Raw genomic sequence first — 16,082 nt, 5'->3', positions numbered from 1 at the left:
CGGGCACTCGGCGGGGCCACAGGACTTCTCTCCCCCCATCCACAGGTCTCCTTGCCAAGACCCCACCTTTGCTGTGTTGCCCTCCCCGGGGCCAGCCCGAGTTACCGGTACCAGCTGCTGTTAAGGAGTTTTTCTCTTCAGTCTGCAGGCAGAAACCAGAGTGGTGGTGCTGGGGCTTTCCATTCCTCCCTGCTCTTGAACACTTGGCTTCGCCCAGCCTGCACAGCTACAGAGGACATGGCAGAGCAGAGGTACTGCGTAGACTACGCCAAGCGTGGCACAGCAGGCTGCAAGAAATGCAAAGAAAAGATCGTGAAGGGAATGGTGCGCATTGGAAAGATTGTTCCCAATCCTTTCACCGAGTCTGGTGGGGACATGAAGGAGTGGTACCATGTGAAGTGCATATTTGAGAAGCTAGATAAGGCCCGGGCCACCACTAAGAAAATTGAAGACATCACAGACTTGGAAGGGTGGGAAGAGCTACAAGATGAGGAGAAAGAATTAATCAACAAGCACATCTCAGGTGAGACACAAGACGGCACCTCAGTCACTTCTCCGCTTTACTCATTTTCAGGGTATGGCACTGACAGCCGTGCCTTCACCGCGAAATCCTCACTGATGTGTGACCTGGTGACAAAGTAGGCAGTGCTGCTCAAATCTGCCTCTCAGCCCTATAGGAAAGGGAAGAAGTAGTTGCTTCTACAGTAGCACTTCTTAATTCACTTGTCACAACCAATTCTGGAGAAGATCTAGGTGATTTAATTGATGTGCAGACAGGGGCAAATAAATCCCAGGAGGAAGCAGAAATTATTTTCCATTTTTAGCTTTTTTTCTGTGATCTTTAGTAAATTATGTAGTCTTTTAATATCTGAAAAATGTTCCTTTGCTTTTCTATTCCTCCGTGCCCAGTTCTTTTAAGACTTGCCTGTTGCAGTATATCTTGCATGTTGAGGGATATATGAGATTATTTCTGACTGCTGGTTTGAACCTTGCTCTTTTACAGAAGCTAACACCAAGGCCGCAAGTACACCGAAGAAAAAAGTCATAGTCCAAGCTAAGCTCACTGCCACAGGACAAATAACTACAAAAGATCCATTGTCTCTCATCGCTCCATCACCAAAAAAGTTCTCTGGCTTCACAGGTAGGACTTGAGAAACTGATTCTGGGAAATCCTTCTTTTCCAATATCTGCATCAGAGGTGTTTGAACTTAGCTCAGGTCAGTAGATCTAGAGAAAGTGGCTTAGTTTTAATTTTAAAAATCTGTTTTGCCAAAAAATCGTTAGTGCTTTCTTAGCCTGTCAGTCTTGAAAGAACTGATGCTTGACTTTCTAAGATTCCCAAAGCAACAAAGTTTATGCAGTAAATCAGGTTGACTTCACTACCATGTTAGTCCATTGGCCAATTTCAATCAAACTGTGAAGGTACAGAACAACGTTATCCCATGTGGAGCTCAAAATCTGTAAACAAATTGGTAGTGAGAGATTCCAGCTGCAGTGTTTGTGGAAGGGACAATGGTTATTCCTCAGCAGCTGGTCCTGAGAAGCAGCTGCCAGCAGGACAGTCAGTGTGTTAGCACTGACCCAACACAGACACGTAGCTCTGAACCACCCAGAGCACCTGCTGCCACGTACGCAGCCAGAGATCAGCAGGGGTGTTGGTATTATGAGACAAGAGGGGATGGGGATGTTTTTTCCCCCATTTGAGAAATTATCTTAGGAAAACATGTTGCTGTGAAGGACAAGGGACTATAAAGTAGAAACAGAACAGAAGTATCTGCCAGCAGGATTAGCAGGAATTCCTTTTCGCAAAGGTTTAACCATATTTGTCTGGCAGAATTAAGGTCCATAAAATTCTGGTGTACTGTGAAGAGCAAAACTAATGAAAAAATAGCTTGTTTTTTTTTTTTTTAATGGTAATTAAAATCTAAAGTCACAAATTTTGGCATAGCACAGATCATTATTCAGTTCTGAAGCTTTTCCAGCATACTGGGATTGCTCTTTTCAGCTTGCCAAGCAGAGGTAGCTTCAACTTCAAAATTTGCACCATATTGTACTTGTTTAAAAAACCCGATTTCTTATGTCTTTCATGCAGCCAAGCCAAAGAATTCAGAAGATGTCTCTGCAAACTCTTCCCACAAATCTGGCCTGTCTGCAAAGAAATGTGATCCGAAGCACAAAGACTGCTTGCTGCGGGAGTTCAGGAAGCTCTGTGCCATGGTGGCTGAAAAGCCGAGCTACAACGTGAAAACACAGATCATCCAGGATTTTCTGAAGAAGGGATCTGGAGGAGGTATGATTCCTGCTTGGCATTCTCAGGGTATGAAAACCCTCTCAAAATCAACCTCAGAGTATTCTTTCAAAAGCAAGGATGAAATAAAACCTGATGACTGTGGAGTCCAAGCTGTGCGCTGTGGTGATTTCTGAACTGTGGAGATGATGTTTGCAAAGCGAACTGTTCATCTCAGTAACAAATTCAGATAAGAATGTTGTGGGGTAGGGTGGTGAGGAATGTTTGTAGGTGCTGCCAAAGTTAGTGCTTCTAATGGTCTGTGGTTTTTTTTCCCAGATGGTTTTCATGGTGATGTATACCTGACTATTAAGCTGCTGTTACCAGGCGTCATTAAAATTGTTTACAACTTGAACGATAAGCAGATTGTAAAGCTGTTCAGTAGGATTTTTAACTGCAGCCAAGAAGAAATGGTCCGGGACCTGGAACAGGTGAGTACAGACTCCAGTTCTCTTAATTTCTGCTGTTCAGTCCCTTGGAAAATGGAAATTCTGCAACTTTTTCTTTAACTTCTATTTGAAAGACCATAAAATCATAGAATAGTTTGGTTGGAAAAGACCATTATGATCATCTAGTCCAACCATAAACCTGGCATTGCCAAGTTCACCACTAAACCATGTCCCCAAGCACCACATCTACGCATCCTTTGAATACCTCCAGGGATGGGGACTCCACCACTCCCCTGGGCAGGCTGTTCCAGTGCTTGACAACCCTTTCAGTGAAGAATTTTTTCCTAATATCCAACCTAAACCTCCCCTGGCGCCACTGAAGGCCGTTCCCTCTTGTCCTATCACTTGTTATTTGGGAGAAGAGACCAACACTCACCTCTCTACACCCTCCTTTCAGGTACCTGTAGAGAGCAGAAACATCTCCCTTCAGTCTCTTCTTCTCCAGACTAAACCAATCTCCAGATTGTTGGCTTGACTGTTAGAATGGGAGTTGGTGATGGTTTTTCATTTTTGCTGTAGCAATTCTCATAGTGCTTTCTGCCATCTGGAACCTTTAAAAATAATGTTTGAATAGAAAGCAAGATGTGAATTCATCTGCAAAACTTTAGAAAGCAAGACTAAAATATCTAGGCAAGTTGGGCTGCATCTGCTTTGTCTAAACTGCTTTGTCCAGCATATTCCTACCTAACTGATTTCTGTTACTTTTTTTGTAATGTCACGTATCCAAAACTGTGATTCAATTAACAGATCTGTTACTGAGCTTAACTTGGCTCATGCAATTAAGCTACATTCATACAAAGTGCTCAGATGTGCATTTAATTCCTGGGCATAGGAGTTGGTAATTGACTGTGCACACTTCTGAGTCATTGCAAGATGGAGAAAATGGGTGAATTAGATAATGAAGCTCATTCTTTCACCTCTGTTTATTGCCTTGAACAGCTGAGTAGCTTTATTGTGGGTTGTGGCAGTTTTTTTCTAATGTTTGATTCCAATTCCTTCATGCAATCAGAGCATCATTCCTGTGCTTTATCCTACCTATTGGAACCATGTTGAATCGCCAGTGGTGTCCCCATTCTCTAGCCATAGCTCTGATCCACACCCTTACTTTGTTTTTGGAGACAGGGAGATGTTTCCGAGACCATACGCCTCTTCTTTGAACAGAGCAAGTCTTGTCCTCCAGCAGCCAAAAGTCTCCTGACCATCCAAGAGGTGGATGAATTCCTCATCCAGCTCTCAAAGCTTACTAAGGAAGATGACCAGCAAAGTGTGCTGCAACATATCACTCGCAGGTAAGGAAAGTAATTGGCCTCTGAAGGGTTTACCCTAAAACTAGGAGTGGTTATCTATGTATCACAAGCTGGAATAGGTGAAAAAATAATCCCAAGCCACAGAGACTGAGTTTAACATCTCTAAACAGCTGTTAGTGGTTTGATTAAGACACCTTCACTGCTGGACACCAAGAGAGAACGTGTATGGCTCCTGTTTGTGACAGAGAATTTCATCCTTGCCTGTCAAGATGCTGTTCAATCAGTACTAACAAGTGGCTTGCAGAACTACCTTAATGGTACTTAGCTGTTAATTAAGTGGCTCTCCTTAGGAATGTTGGGAACAGCCTTCAAGCCATTTAGACACGTTGAAGATTCTTGGCGTGGCTCAGTTTGTGTTGATCTGAGGATGTTCCTGTCAATAACTCTTGATGCATTAATTAAGTGAATTTTGGAAGGTGCATCAAGACTGAGGCAGAATTATTATTGGCATTCAAACATAAAGGTGCTAAAAAGTGGTTTGGATATTCTCTTCTGCCTCTGAGATGTCACTAGGAATGTGTCCTCGTTTGAGGACACATTAAACCCTACCGAAGGGGAGGACTTTTTTTTTTATAGAGGCCTGGATCAGCTTCTTTTTTTCAGCTGGAAAGTAGTTAAATGTAGATCACTTCTGAATCTTCTCTCACACTTCAGATGTACGGGTAACGACCTGAAATGCATCATCAGGCTCATTAAGCATGACTTGAAAATGAATGCTGGAGCAAAGCATGTGTAAGTCTTACCTTTCATTGTGAGATAAAACCAGAAGTGGGCATTAGCCTCACAAGCCAGGAGCTGCAGACCTGAGGTTGATCCATGCTTCCCTCCTCTCCTCAATTTGTTCAAGGTTGGATGCTTTGGATCCCAATGCTTACGAGGCGTTCAAAGCATCACGCAACCTCCATGACGTGGTCGAGCGAGTCCTGAAGAACCAGCAGGAGGCTGAGAAGGTGCCAGGTCTGAAGCGAACCCTCAGTGTGCAGGCCTCTCTGATGACCCCGGTCCAGCCCATGCTGGTAATGTTGGCTCTCCTGCAGTGGTAGCCATCAGCTGAGCAAGAGGTGGAGTCCTCATATGTACTGTCAGAGACCCTCACCTTTAAGAATTGGTAGATGGATAACTGACTGTGTGTAGGAGGAGCTAATAGTGTGCAGTGATGACTTTTATAAAGTGTTTTCTACCGAGAGGCCAGTATTCAGTGTACTCAGTACTTCAGTGCCACTGCAGAAGCTAAAATCTTGACTCACCTTCAGTCCAGAAGTGATTTTTTTATTTATTCCCTGTCATTCCAGAAGTTGATCCTTTCTCTGGACATAGCATAAGCTTTCCATTGGATTAGAGATTGAAATAAGTTTGGTTTTTTTATTTGAACAAATCAGAGTTAAATATTTACTTCTGGGCTAAACACATTCCTGCAAAAGGCACAGTACTTACACCTTTAAGTATTTGGAGGAGATAAGCACTGAAGAGCTGTAATTACCCGGGCTTATGCAGATGATTCTAAGTAAATGAGTAATTAATAAAAGGAGTACTTGGATTGGAGATCAGAGATCCTGGACAAAAAGATCTATAAAGGATTCAGTAGTTCATTCATTAACTTAGCTAAAAGTAGCTTTATTTTTAAATACATCACCTAAGTTTGTTTGGAACTTCTCTCTCCACCTTTCTAAGGCTGAAGCCTGCAAGTCAATTGAGTATGCCATGAAGAAGTGCCCAAATGGCATGTATGCAGAGATCAAATACGATGGCGAGCGGGTGCAGGTCCATAAAAACGGAGATCACTTCAGCTACTTCAGCAGAAGCCTCAAACCTGTTCTCCCACATAAAGTAAGCACCTATGAACTCTTCTGTTGTGCCAGCTCCTCTGTAAACACAACCGCATTTCACAACAGTTTCTGTAGGCAAGGAGGACATCTTCTGTTGTAGACTTTCTTCCTAATTTATGTAGCTACTTGGAGTCTGAAAAAGCAACACTTAATAGAACTGTAATCAGTTAGTTTTGGTGAAGATTCAGAGCTTGAAACTAAAGTTAAGCTGTGTCTGCCTTAGAGTCCTCTTTATGCACTGCATTTTGGGTGGCTTGATACCAGTTGGGTGACTTGGTTATACGTGTTCAAGACTCATTTTTCTGTTTGCAGACTGTGCTGTCTGTACCATACTAGAAAGTAAAGCTGGTGCAGATATGCCTATAGATGTATTTTTCTTTTCTTTTTTTCCTTAGGTAGCCCATTTTAAGGACTTCATCCCCCAGGCTTTCCCTGGTGGGCAAAGTATGATCCTGGATTCAGAAGTTCTTCTGATTGACAACAAAACTGGCAAGCCACTTCCTTTTGGGACTCTTGGTGTGCACAAGGTAAAAGGGGGGGAAAAAAATCCTTTGTTGTGTTTGGAGGCTGTTCTGCTGATTTAAAAGCACTAGCATGCAATCTGCCATCATCATTTAAGAGATCTAGTGCTTGCTAGAACATCTGGGGAAAAAATAAGATCCCTGAGAAGGCTGATATTAAGGAAAAGGTACTACTCTAATAAAATAGATTTTACATTAACTTGAACATTAGCAGGACAGTAAGAAAACTTCAGCTCAAGATAAATCCTAAAAAACCCTTGGGAAATCTTGCAATTCTGTCATGGCTTATGCAGCGTATGGCAGACTGGAAGACCACAGTGATGCAGAGTATTTAGTCCATGTGAATATTGTGTAGTGCTTATGTCTGGACTAAATGGTGGTGAGGAAGAAGACAGTAAAATAAAAATTAAACTTCAAAGTGCTTTAACTTGAAGTAGCCATTAATCTGAAGTCTCTGGAATGCTTGTTGGTTTTTTAGTTGCAGCAGTAGTGACGGATGTTAGATTGCCCAAAATTATTAATATTTGTGCTGTTATTTCCCTGTCACTAAGAAACTAGCATGTTTTGTCTTCTTAGTTTGTGCTTTGACACATTCAATCTAAATCTTAATTCTCAGAATAGTTCTGTCTTTTAGAAGAGGCCTCAGCTTATTATAATTAAAAGATTATGGAGATAAAAATACATCTTTTTGTTTCTGTTATTTTTCTAAAATTCCATATTGCAGCAGATTTCTTTTAATCAATCTAATTGTCTTTCAGAAAGCTGCTTTCCAAGATGCCAATGTCTGCTTGTTTGTGTTTGACTGCATCTATTTCAACGACATCAGCCTGATGGACAGGTATGTGTCTGTGAAGAGCAGCCTGACTGGTTTCCCAGGATGAACTTGCTGGAATACACACCACTGCAGAGGGAGCTGGTCACGCTGGTTAAGACTGGCCACTTGCCCCTGTAAAATCAAGACAGCATGGGAGAATCCTTGCTGTGCTAACAGTTTCACTATGGAGCTCCATCTTGCTTTGCAGTTCCAAAATACCAAGAATAACTATTTCAACTGAACTGTGTGTGGTTCAGTACCGAGCCCACGTTATATCCTCTGAAACTAAACTTACTAAACACAAAATCTCTATTTTATAACTTACTCCTTCAAAGTAAGACTTGATTGTCCTTTCTGGAACTCTGTAGGATAAATCATTTAATTATTTAAATAGCTTTTCTCAGTGTTCATGTGGCTGGTACTTCATGTTAAAATTGTTTGCTTGTCCTTCCTTATCCTTACCCTGGTTTAGGCCTCTGTGTGAACGTCGTAAGTTTCTCCACGATAACATGGTTGAAATCCCCAACCGGATCCTCTTCTCGGAGATGAAGCACGTCACAGTGAGTTCAATGTTAAAATATCCTGTGTGGTGATCTCAGAGGTCACACTCTGGACACCTCACTGCTCCTTTACCACGTGGCCTTCTTTATGATTAAGGCTTCAAATCCAGCAATTCCCTTCTGGTCTGTGTGCAAGACTTTTTGAGCTAGTGTTGGTCGAGAGGGCCATGCCTGTCCTGTCCTCCCATCCTGTCTCAGCTACAACCACTTCAGTACAGTCTTAACTTGTACATCTGTTTGGTTTTTGGGGGGTTTTTTTGCTTCTTAATGATTTTGTAGCCATTGTAACTTTGACATGGTTAGGAGGAGCTAAAGCCTGTTGTAAGTTAGTCAGTACTGTGCAATGCTGAGCTGTGTAGAGAAGACTGAAGTATGATTGAAGGGAGCTAGACTGCTTCCAGTTCCCAAACTGACAACTTCAAGTGCTACACAACCCAGATACATCCTGAGTGCTAAAAACTGCATTTAGCCAGCAGCATGCTCAGTTTGTCCAGTGATTATTATGCACAAGCCCTATGTCCTATTATTTTTCCCTGCTGCTGCTGTGTTCTGCAGCACCTTGGGTTTGGTGGAGAATGCTTGGATATTTGGGGCAGAGAAAGCATTTGGGGAAGAAAAGAGCATAGGTCCCAAGGCAGCTGGATAGAGAAGTAAGCAGGCACTGCCTGCTGAAGGAAGTCTGATCTTGTACATATGGGACATGCTCAGGACACAATCAGTGTGGCTGCCTCATCTCTGAGGAGTATTTTTTAACTAACAAACCCTTCTCTTCTTGGGGCACATTCCCAGCTTAGTCACTGGATGTGCAGCAAAGAGAACACATACAGGACTCCTTGGAAAACTATTTTATGAAGTTACCCATTCATCTCTCTCTGCAATTGCTTTTGTTTTAGTGCACCACTGCTCCAAACAGGAAGCCTGAAGACCACAGCCTTTTGACAGTCTTGAGCTAACCGTGATTCCTTTCCTTTTCAGAAAGCTTCAGATCTGGCAGATATGATCACCCGAGTCATCCGTGAGGGACTGGAAGGACTGGTGTTGAAAGATGTAAAGGTAGATTCACGTTTACTCTTCACTGGTGTATGCTGGGAACTGAGAAACAGTAACAGACGGAGGTGTGTGGATGAAGCACACAGGGCTGAGCATCCTTGAAGGATCTCTGGGTTCTTGTCAGTGCTGACATCCAGCCCATGTTGCTCCTTATGTATCTGAGCGCTGCTGTGCTCTTGTACCGCAAAGCTGGACAAAAGCAAGGGCTGTTTGAGGAGAGAGCTGTCCACCAGATGATCTTTCTGACTGCAGGTTCTTGCCTTGTTTTGCCCAGGGTAATTATGAACCAGGAAAACGACACTGGCTGAAAGTGAAAAAGGACTACCTAAATGAGGGTGCCATGGCTGACACAGCAGACCTGGTGGTGCTGGGAGCTTTCTATGGACAAGGCAGTAAAGGTGAGTCTCTGGAGTTGGCCTAAGTCATAGATATATCTGTTCAGAAAACTCTCAGGGTTTTTCCCATTCCAGACCTCCCGTAGCATTTGGTCTCCTATGTGAATGAGACTGGCTGTAGCAGTGACCATCACATGCCAGGCAATGAGTTCGCTGTGGGTCAATTGGCACAGCAGAGCCTTCAGTCTTGGGCTGGGCTCCGCCACAGTTTAGAAGCTCTCTGTTCAGCTTTGCACATGGGAGCTGATGCTGTCATAGGCCATCACAAACCCAAGGCCCTTCCACTCCTGAAAAGGGTTTTGGTTCATTACTTTGCTTTTTGAAAAGCTGTGGCTTATCCTGTAGAAGATGTGAACCACCCTACTGTCCCCTCCTGCAGGTGGGATGATGTCCATCTTCCTCATGGGCTGCTATGATCCCAAGAGTGAGAAGTGGTGCACTGTGACCAAGTGTTCCGGTGGCCACGATGATGCCACCTTGGCACGGCTGCAAACAGAGCTGGATATGGTGAAGATCAGCAAGGTGAGAGGGGCTGTGGCATGGGGGCGATCAGAGGAACACTCAGCAAAGGGCTTGGTGAAGCCAGCTACAGCCGAGGTGTTGCCTGAGTGCAGAATTGCAGTGCTGAGCTGGGAATGGAGAGAGGCTCAGTTAGAGCTAAAGCAGTAAACTGCTCTGACACAAATGAGATGTAGGTGCAGGCAGCTCCCGAAGATGAGGTGCTGCCTGAGGTTTGTACTCAGACACTGAGCGGGCAGCCAGGCACCATCTGTTTCCTGCCAAGACAGAGTTGTACTGGGACAAGCAGAGAGGTTTGGGGGTTTTTTGGCAAATTGCTATGGATGGAGAGAGTCACTAGATGGGGCTGCAGGTGAGAAATGCTCAAGTCAGACTGTTGTCTTTTGGCTCCATAACCTGACATGGGGAGTTCAGAATTTCTGTGAATTAATTAATTAGGAATCTTACTTTTCAAGACTTGACAAATAAACAAAGAGCAGAATTTTAATATTTATGGAACATCCTGAAGGCTATTTGCATCAAGCTTATAGAATCTTTAAAAAATTGGTAGTTTTATATGAATCACAACAATGTTATTGTTTTACATGTAGAATTACAATAATGGAGAGCTGTTACAGGTAATTTTTGTGATTCTCTAGAAGCTGCTGCAGGCTAAAGTGAGTTTCATCCATGCAAAGGCAATGGAATATTTGTATGTTAATAGAATCATAGAATGGTTTGGGTTGGAAGGGACCTTAAAGATCATCCAGTTCTACTACAAGGTTATCTTTCAGCAACTTCTTTTGTAGGAGTGGATTCATCTATGACCCTAAGTGCTGTCATTTTGTTTCTGTGCTTTTAATTAATAGGATCCTAGTAAAATTCCAAAGTGGCTAAAAATTAACAAGATCTACTACCCAGACTTCATTGTCCCAGATCCAAAGGTAAGTGCTATCACAGTCACTTAACGATGTTTTCCAGCCCTGATACAGCCATCTACTGTACTTCAATTAAGTGTACAAATTGTCTGTTACCAAATTAGTCTTGGAACAGGAGACTGAGCGTGAGTTTTTCACTCTGAATCTTGCAGGTGCATTTGAGGCTGAAAGCTTCATGAATAATTTATACCTGCAGCACTTCTGGGAAATAATTCTTTTGCATTAAATCCCTTCCAGAAGTGAACTTACTTAAAATTTGAGGCATGGAAAAATCTGACTTAAAACAGTTGAAGCACAACTGTAACAATAGCAAGGCTGTTGCTGTTGTTTTACCATATGTATCAGTATGGTTTGTGCCATGTATGTCTGATAGAAAAGGTGTTATTTAGAAATTGGCATTATCTATTAGTTGAGGATTTCTGACTTGCTGAAATAAAAATCAAAGTTTTTCTAATTAATGTGACCAAGGAGTTCAGTTTGTGTCTATGGAACTCTGTGTGGGGAGGGGAGGGAGGTTGTTGTGGAGGAACACAGACAGGTTAGCGTTACCTCACGAGAGAACACAGGAATGTGACGTGACTTCCTCCATCCTGTCTCTAGAAAGCCCCAGTGTGGGAGATCACAGGGGCTGAATTCTCGAAAGCTGAAGCCCACACTGCAGACGGGATCTCCATTCGCTTCCCTCGCTGCACCCGCATTCGAGATGACAAAGACTGGAAGACAGCCACCAACCTCCAGCAGCTTAAGGTGAGTTACCACAGTACGTCTGCAGCACCTTTGAGAAGTTCTGACAACAGTCTATGTTTAAAAAGACAAATTTGGCTGGCGGGGTACGTAGTGAAGATGCTGCTGGCTGGTACCTATGATGGCATGTTACATTTTCCATTTATTCTAGGCTCAGGCTGCTTGCTGGATTATTTTGATGTGAATCTTATTCTTTCTGGCTCCCTATGCAGGTAGGGGAGAGAAAGGTAAAATACCCTCTTCAGACAGAGTGTTCCCTGCGTGAGCAATGGGCGTTGTTCATTTTTCAGGCCAGGGAGCCAGGCTCTGAAGAGTTAGTCTTGTCTTGCTCTGTAGCAGATCATATGAATATGGTTCTGGGTACCTCCCTGCATGGCTTCCCTTAAGGTCAAGCAGCTGGGTGGAATGCAGAGAGCTTGAACAAAGTTGACAGGAAAATGGTGACAAAGAGGTGCAGGAAGAAAAAGCATATAAGCAAACACTGCAGGGTGGGGAAACAAACGAGAGGAGCACATGCATTATGGCTCATGTCTAATACCAGAGGCTTCACCGTGGCTAAAGGCAGGGCTTTGTTTCTGGTCGGCAGGAGCTGTACCAACTCTCCAAAGAGAAGGCTGATTTCAGTGTTGTTGCTGGGGAGGAAGATGAGTCCACAGCTGGCAGCAGTGGAGAGAATGAGGGAAATTCCAGGTCTTCCACACCACACAGCGCTATTAAAACTCCCCCAAGCAAGTCACCTGCAAAAGCCCGGAAGCCAGAAGGTAAGATGGTGCTTTCCAGGGAGAGGAGCCTCAGGGTGTTCTCTGCATTTGGGGCAGGCTGGCTTTGGATCATTAGATGTTCAAGGATCCCATGGCAGCTTTCAGGTGCATGTCAGGGTTGATGGGCAAAGCTGTTTAGACCCTTGCTTTGGCCTGTGTTGTTCATAGCATGGATCGAAAAGCCACAGCTCTGAGGTGTGCTGGGACTGAGAGAAGATGGAAACAGCACTGATGAGGCTGTTTAGGTTGGTGCTTAGGCAGCTCTTAGACAATGAAAGCTCTGAGATTATGTGCTGCCTAGAACAGATACCCTGAACCTCGCAGAGTCTCGGTTCAAGCTAGCTCGTACCAAACTACTTGTATCAACACAGCTCGTACCAAACTACTGTGGAGTGATTTCTCTGAGACTTCAGTCCCTTTTCATCTTCTAGATAAAGGTCCTTAGCAGCACATGTAAGACTGGTCTGCACAGCAAACGTGCTGCTCTCGTTCCTGCAGATCACATGCTCTTCGTTAGACGTTTTTGGCTGTCAACCAGTATTTAATTTTATTTGGATTAAATTCATACATATAATAATGCACCTGGATGGGAGGGGATTTCCAGGTAGTAAATTGCAAAGCTGTGACGTGAGTTTGCTGCACCAAAACTTTGTCACTGGGGAATAACTTGAAGCAAATTTCTGAGCAGTCTCAAAAAGGCAGTGTGGTGACAGCAGGAGGGAAGTTGAACAGCAGCATCCTGGAGATGAGGGCAGGAAGATGCCCTGGGCCGTTTGTAGTAGAAAAAGATTCTTTCTAGTTAACATTCTAATGGAGGGGTTTTCCAGAAAGAGGGGAAAAGCCTTTTCCCTTTTACTCTCTTTAGTCTTCCCCCCCCAGTTTAATACATAACCAGTATTTGGACAGAGAGCACAAATGAGACAAGTTTTTGTTTTTAGAGAGCAAAGCAGCTACTGGATCCCCTCAAAAATCAGAGGAGAGACGAGGGGAGAAGAGAAAAGCATCTGAGATGGATGACAATGAAAAAAAGGTATGGACAGCTGGACAGCAACCACACTGGGGTGGGAGGAAGCTGAGGCAGTTTCAGTTGTCTGTTCACTTTTGCCTTCCATATGGAAAGCCTTTGAAATCTTCCTATTACAGCACCCTAAATTAAAATGAAATGTAAAGGCAGAAATAACAGCAACAAGCACCTTTGTAAAAGACGCAGATGGCCACAGCCCTTCTTTCCTGGCCACAGAGCTGACATAACTGGATTTGTCATGCTAAAGGCCAATAATCTGTTCACCCACCAGCAATGTCCTGCTCCACAAAGCAGACTGGTGAGCAGCTCCTCTTCCTGAGTGCTGCCTATGGAAGGGTTTGGAGCTGTAAAGGGAGAGAACTGTCCTTTCCAGCCCATTGTGCAGCAAATTGTAGGAGTGGATTAAGAATCACTGAGCTATAATTTCCTGCTAAGCCTGGATGTAAACAGCAAGCCCCCTCCTGGGGTGATTATGTTCTCCTACTTTAACTAAGAAGCATCAGCTTGTAAAGACAAAGACATTAAGATCATGTTTACTGGACCACATCAGCATCATCACTAAGGGGAATAATGGGGTAATAATTCCCCTGTGCTAGGGAAGCACTGTCCATCTGTAACATCTGGCTTCCAGAGGAACTGCAGGGGTGGTGCTTTTGTCTATGATTTAATGACAGTCCAAAGAGCCATTTCCAGTTATTAGCCATGGGATTAGAATGAAACTTTGGGACCTGGTAATGGACTTGTTCATGCCTCAAAGACTTTAGTTGAATTTCCAGATCAATCTGATGTTTTTACCAACCTGTGCATCTCACCCTCTTTCACACAGACACTGCTGGACATATTCACTGGTGTGAAGTTGTACCTGTCGCCCTCTGTGAAGGACTTTGACAAAATCCGGCGGTACTTTATAGCGTACGATGGGGATCTTGTGGAGGAGTTTGACACAGCCTCAGCAACGCACGTTATAGGGGACACTGATGAGAATCCTGGTGCTAAGCGCGTGTCTCCCAACTGGATCTGGGAATGCATCCGGAAACGGAGACTGGTAGCCCCATGCTAGCAGTGTGGGGCAGCTGACCAGTCCTGACACAACAATTCCCTGAAGGCAACAGCGGAGAACGAGGTAGGTAGAAGAAATGGTGAGATTCCTCTGCAGAGACACGGAGAGACATTAAACACCCGAGTCCATTAGAGGTTGTTATAAAGAGCCATAGCAACCATATGGAATTAATTAAAACAACTCTGAAGAAATGTCGCTGCTGAAGCCATTTTTCTGCCCATACTGCAGACCAGTGTGCTGGTTTAGGTGCTGGTTTAGTCTCCTTGGGTTTTTAAAGTTTGGGTATTTTTATAGATAAAGAAATAAAAACTGAAGCTGTTTCTTGTCTGCTGTCAGGACTTATTTTCCAAAGGTTATTCTCTGCCTGGACAGGAAAACAGACTGCTGGAGTGCCAGGATCCTTTTGCTGCATGGCTACAATTGACATGAAGGACACGTGTCCTTCTCCTGGTTTGACTTTTCTTTCCTAACATTCAGCACAGGTTTGTATCCAGTAGCAGTTTATACCTCTGCTGTAGGTTTAATATTAAAACGAGGCCACCAACTAAGCTTCCATTACAGCAACTGCTGTAGCATCATCCCAGCATCCTCTTGGAACATTGTTTTTTCTAGAATATGTTGCTCACATGTTCCACTATTCATGTTTCAACAAGTAAAAGCTGAGAAAGAAACTACCACTTGGATTGTTTAGGGTAGTTGAGTTTATCTGAAGCTGTTCAAAACTACTGTAAGTACTGGAATATTGATGAAATAAGGAAGACAAAGTGCATTTGCTGAATAACTCTGCATGTGTACGTCACAAAAGGGAAAGTGAGTTGACCGGTTTACTGGTTCCCTTAGTCTCAAGGGGCCAGTGTGCTCTCCCCTTTGTCATCTTCACAAAGTTATGACTGTACTGCTAAGTTCTTCATTTTCTGTTCATTTTTTTTCCTTCACCCCCTTCTGTACTGGTGCCCACCCTCTCATGATACTTAAGCACCTGGTATCCTGAGCCTTTTCTGGTTGAAGTTCAGAAGTAGCTGTAGGATGATGCCTGCTGGCAACAGTCAGAATAACAAGGTTAACTAAATCACATTTCAACTTTATTATAAAATTATAAACCAAACTTCTGTACCAAAACTAGTAAGTTTAACTGTCATAGTACCCAGAGGATTTAATAGAATAACATGCCATTTCAAGTAGAATATTAACTTTTAAAATATTTAAACTATGTACAGTGTACATAAAGCACATAAATATTTCCATTTACTTTATTAGTTCAGATAATTATATTCCTTTGGATTATTAATCACATTCCTCCACATTTTGATTTTCATTTAAAAACAATCATATCCAGAGTAGAGAATCCATTTTTACAAGGGAAACACTGTAGTCAGGGGGGAAGAAAAAATAAAAATAGAGTCCTCCCTTCAGAAAGCACATTTCAGAGTCATGGTGGGTATCTCTTGTTCTTCCTAAAATTTCAGGTATCGATCAGCAAGTTGATTTATCTGCTGTAGAAAACAGACCTACCCTCTACGAGTAAAAGTACATCTGTCCCCAGGGGAAAAATCTTCCTGCTAAATTCCCCCAGCCCTGAGTTTATTGAAAAAATCTGACAACATGAATTTTCACAGTGAATTTACTACATGAGGCTGTTCAACATTTTGTATCTGTATCCCTGTCCCTCTGGAAGAGTAAATAGTTCCTGCTTACCTGCAATTTTTTTTTTTTAACAGAACACATTGAATGGTACCAGTACTCTTCTCATGCTGGAAGCAGTTAAACCGTAAACCAAAGATTACAGAACAACCTGAACAGGGAAAGATTTTCTCAGAATTTTTAGTTCAGGAAACCTCAGCAGCTGTC

The 16,082-nt window shown here is 43.1% G+C and overlaps 1 protein-coding gene across 3 annotated transcripts; it reads left to right on the top strand.

The window, feature by feature from the left end:
- The first annotated feature begins 10 nt into the window (after window positions 1-10).
- Window positions 11-14,554, top strand: LIG3 (DNA ligase 3). Of its 3 annotated transcripts, XM_029087279.1 has the most exons (20): window positions 193-523; window positions 1,004-1,141; window positions 2,093-2,290; window positions 2,567-2,718; window positions 3,859-4,025; window positions 4,698-4,775; window positions 4,891-5,059; window positions 5,715-5,870; window positions 6,265-6,396; window positions 7,149-7,228; window positions 7,677-7,764; window positions 8,740-8,817; window positions 9,089-9,212; window positions 9,589-9,731; window positions 10,577-10,651; window positions 11,246-11,392; window positions 11,976-12,150; window positions 13,089-13,211; window positions 13,817-13,821; window positions 13,887-14,234. In XM_029087279.1, the coding sequence occupies exons 1-20, from the start codon at window positions 238-240 to the stop codon at window positions 14,232-14,234; spliced, it is 2,862 nt and encodes a 953-aa protein (XP_028943112.1). In that variant the 5' UTR covers window positions 193-237. The 3 variants fall into 3 exon arrangements, with proteins under 3 accessions (XP_010175564.1, XP_028943113.1, XP_028943112.1); XM_010177262.2 differs by lacking the exon at window positions 13,817-13,821 and having other exon boundaries at window positions 11-523; window positions 13,089-13,180; window positions 14,001-14,554; XM_029087280.1 differs by lacking the exon at window positions 13,817-13,821 and having other exon boundaries at window positions 175-523; window positions 13,089-13,253; window positions 13,951-14,234.
- The last annotated feature ends 1,528 nt before the right edge of the window (window positions 14,555-16,082 follow it).

This window comes from Antrostomus carolinensis, unplaced genomic scaffold, assembly GCF_000700745.2.
Source record: "Antrostomus carolinensis isolate BGI_N321 unplaced genomic scaffold, ASM70074v2 scaffold7391, whole genome shotgun sequence".
Taxonomy (NCBI): domain Eukaryota; kingdom Metazoa; phylum Chordata; class Aves; order Caprimulgiformes; family Caprimulgidae; genus Antrostomus; species Antrostomus carolinensis.
This window is presented reverse-complemented; position numbering and strand designations above follow the sequence as displayed.

Excerpts from the sequence above, each read along its gene's own strand:
- LIG3 (XM_029087279.1), top strand. The coding sequence starts at position 238 with ATGGCAGAGCAGAGGTACTGCGTAGACTACGCCAAGCGTGGCACAGCA. Across the intron at positions 5,060-5,714 it reads CCCCGGTCCAGCCCATGCTG|GCTGAAGCCTGCAAGTCAAT; the intron begins GTAATGTTGGCT and ends CACCTTTCTAAG. Across the intron at positions 11,393-11,975 it reads CCAACCTCCAGCAGCTTAAG|GAGCTGTACCAACTCTCCAA; the intron begins GTGAGTTACCAC and ends TCTGGTCGGCAG.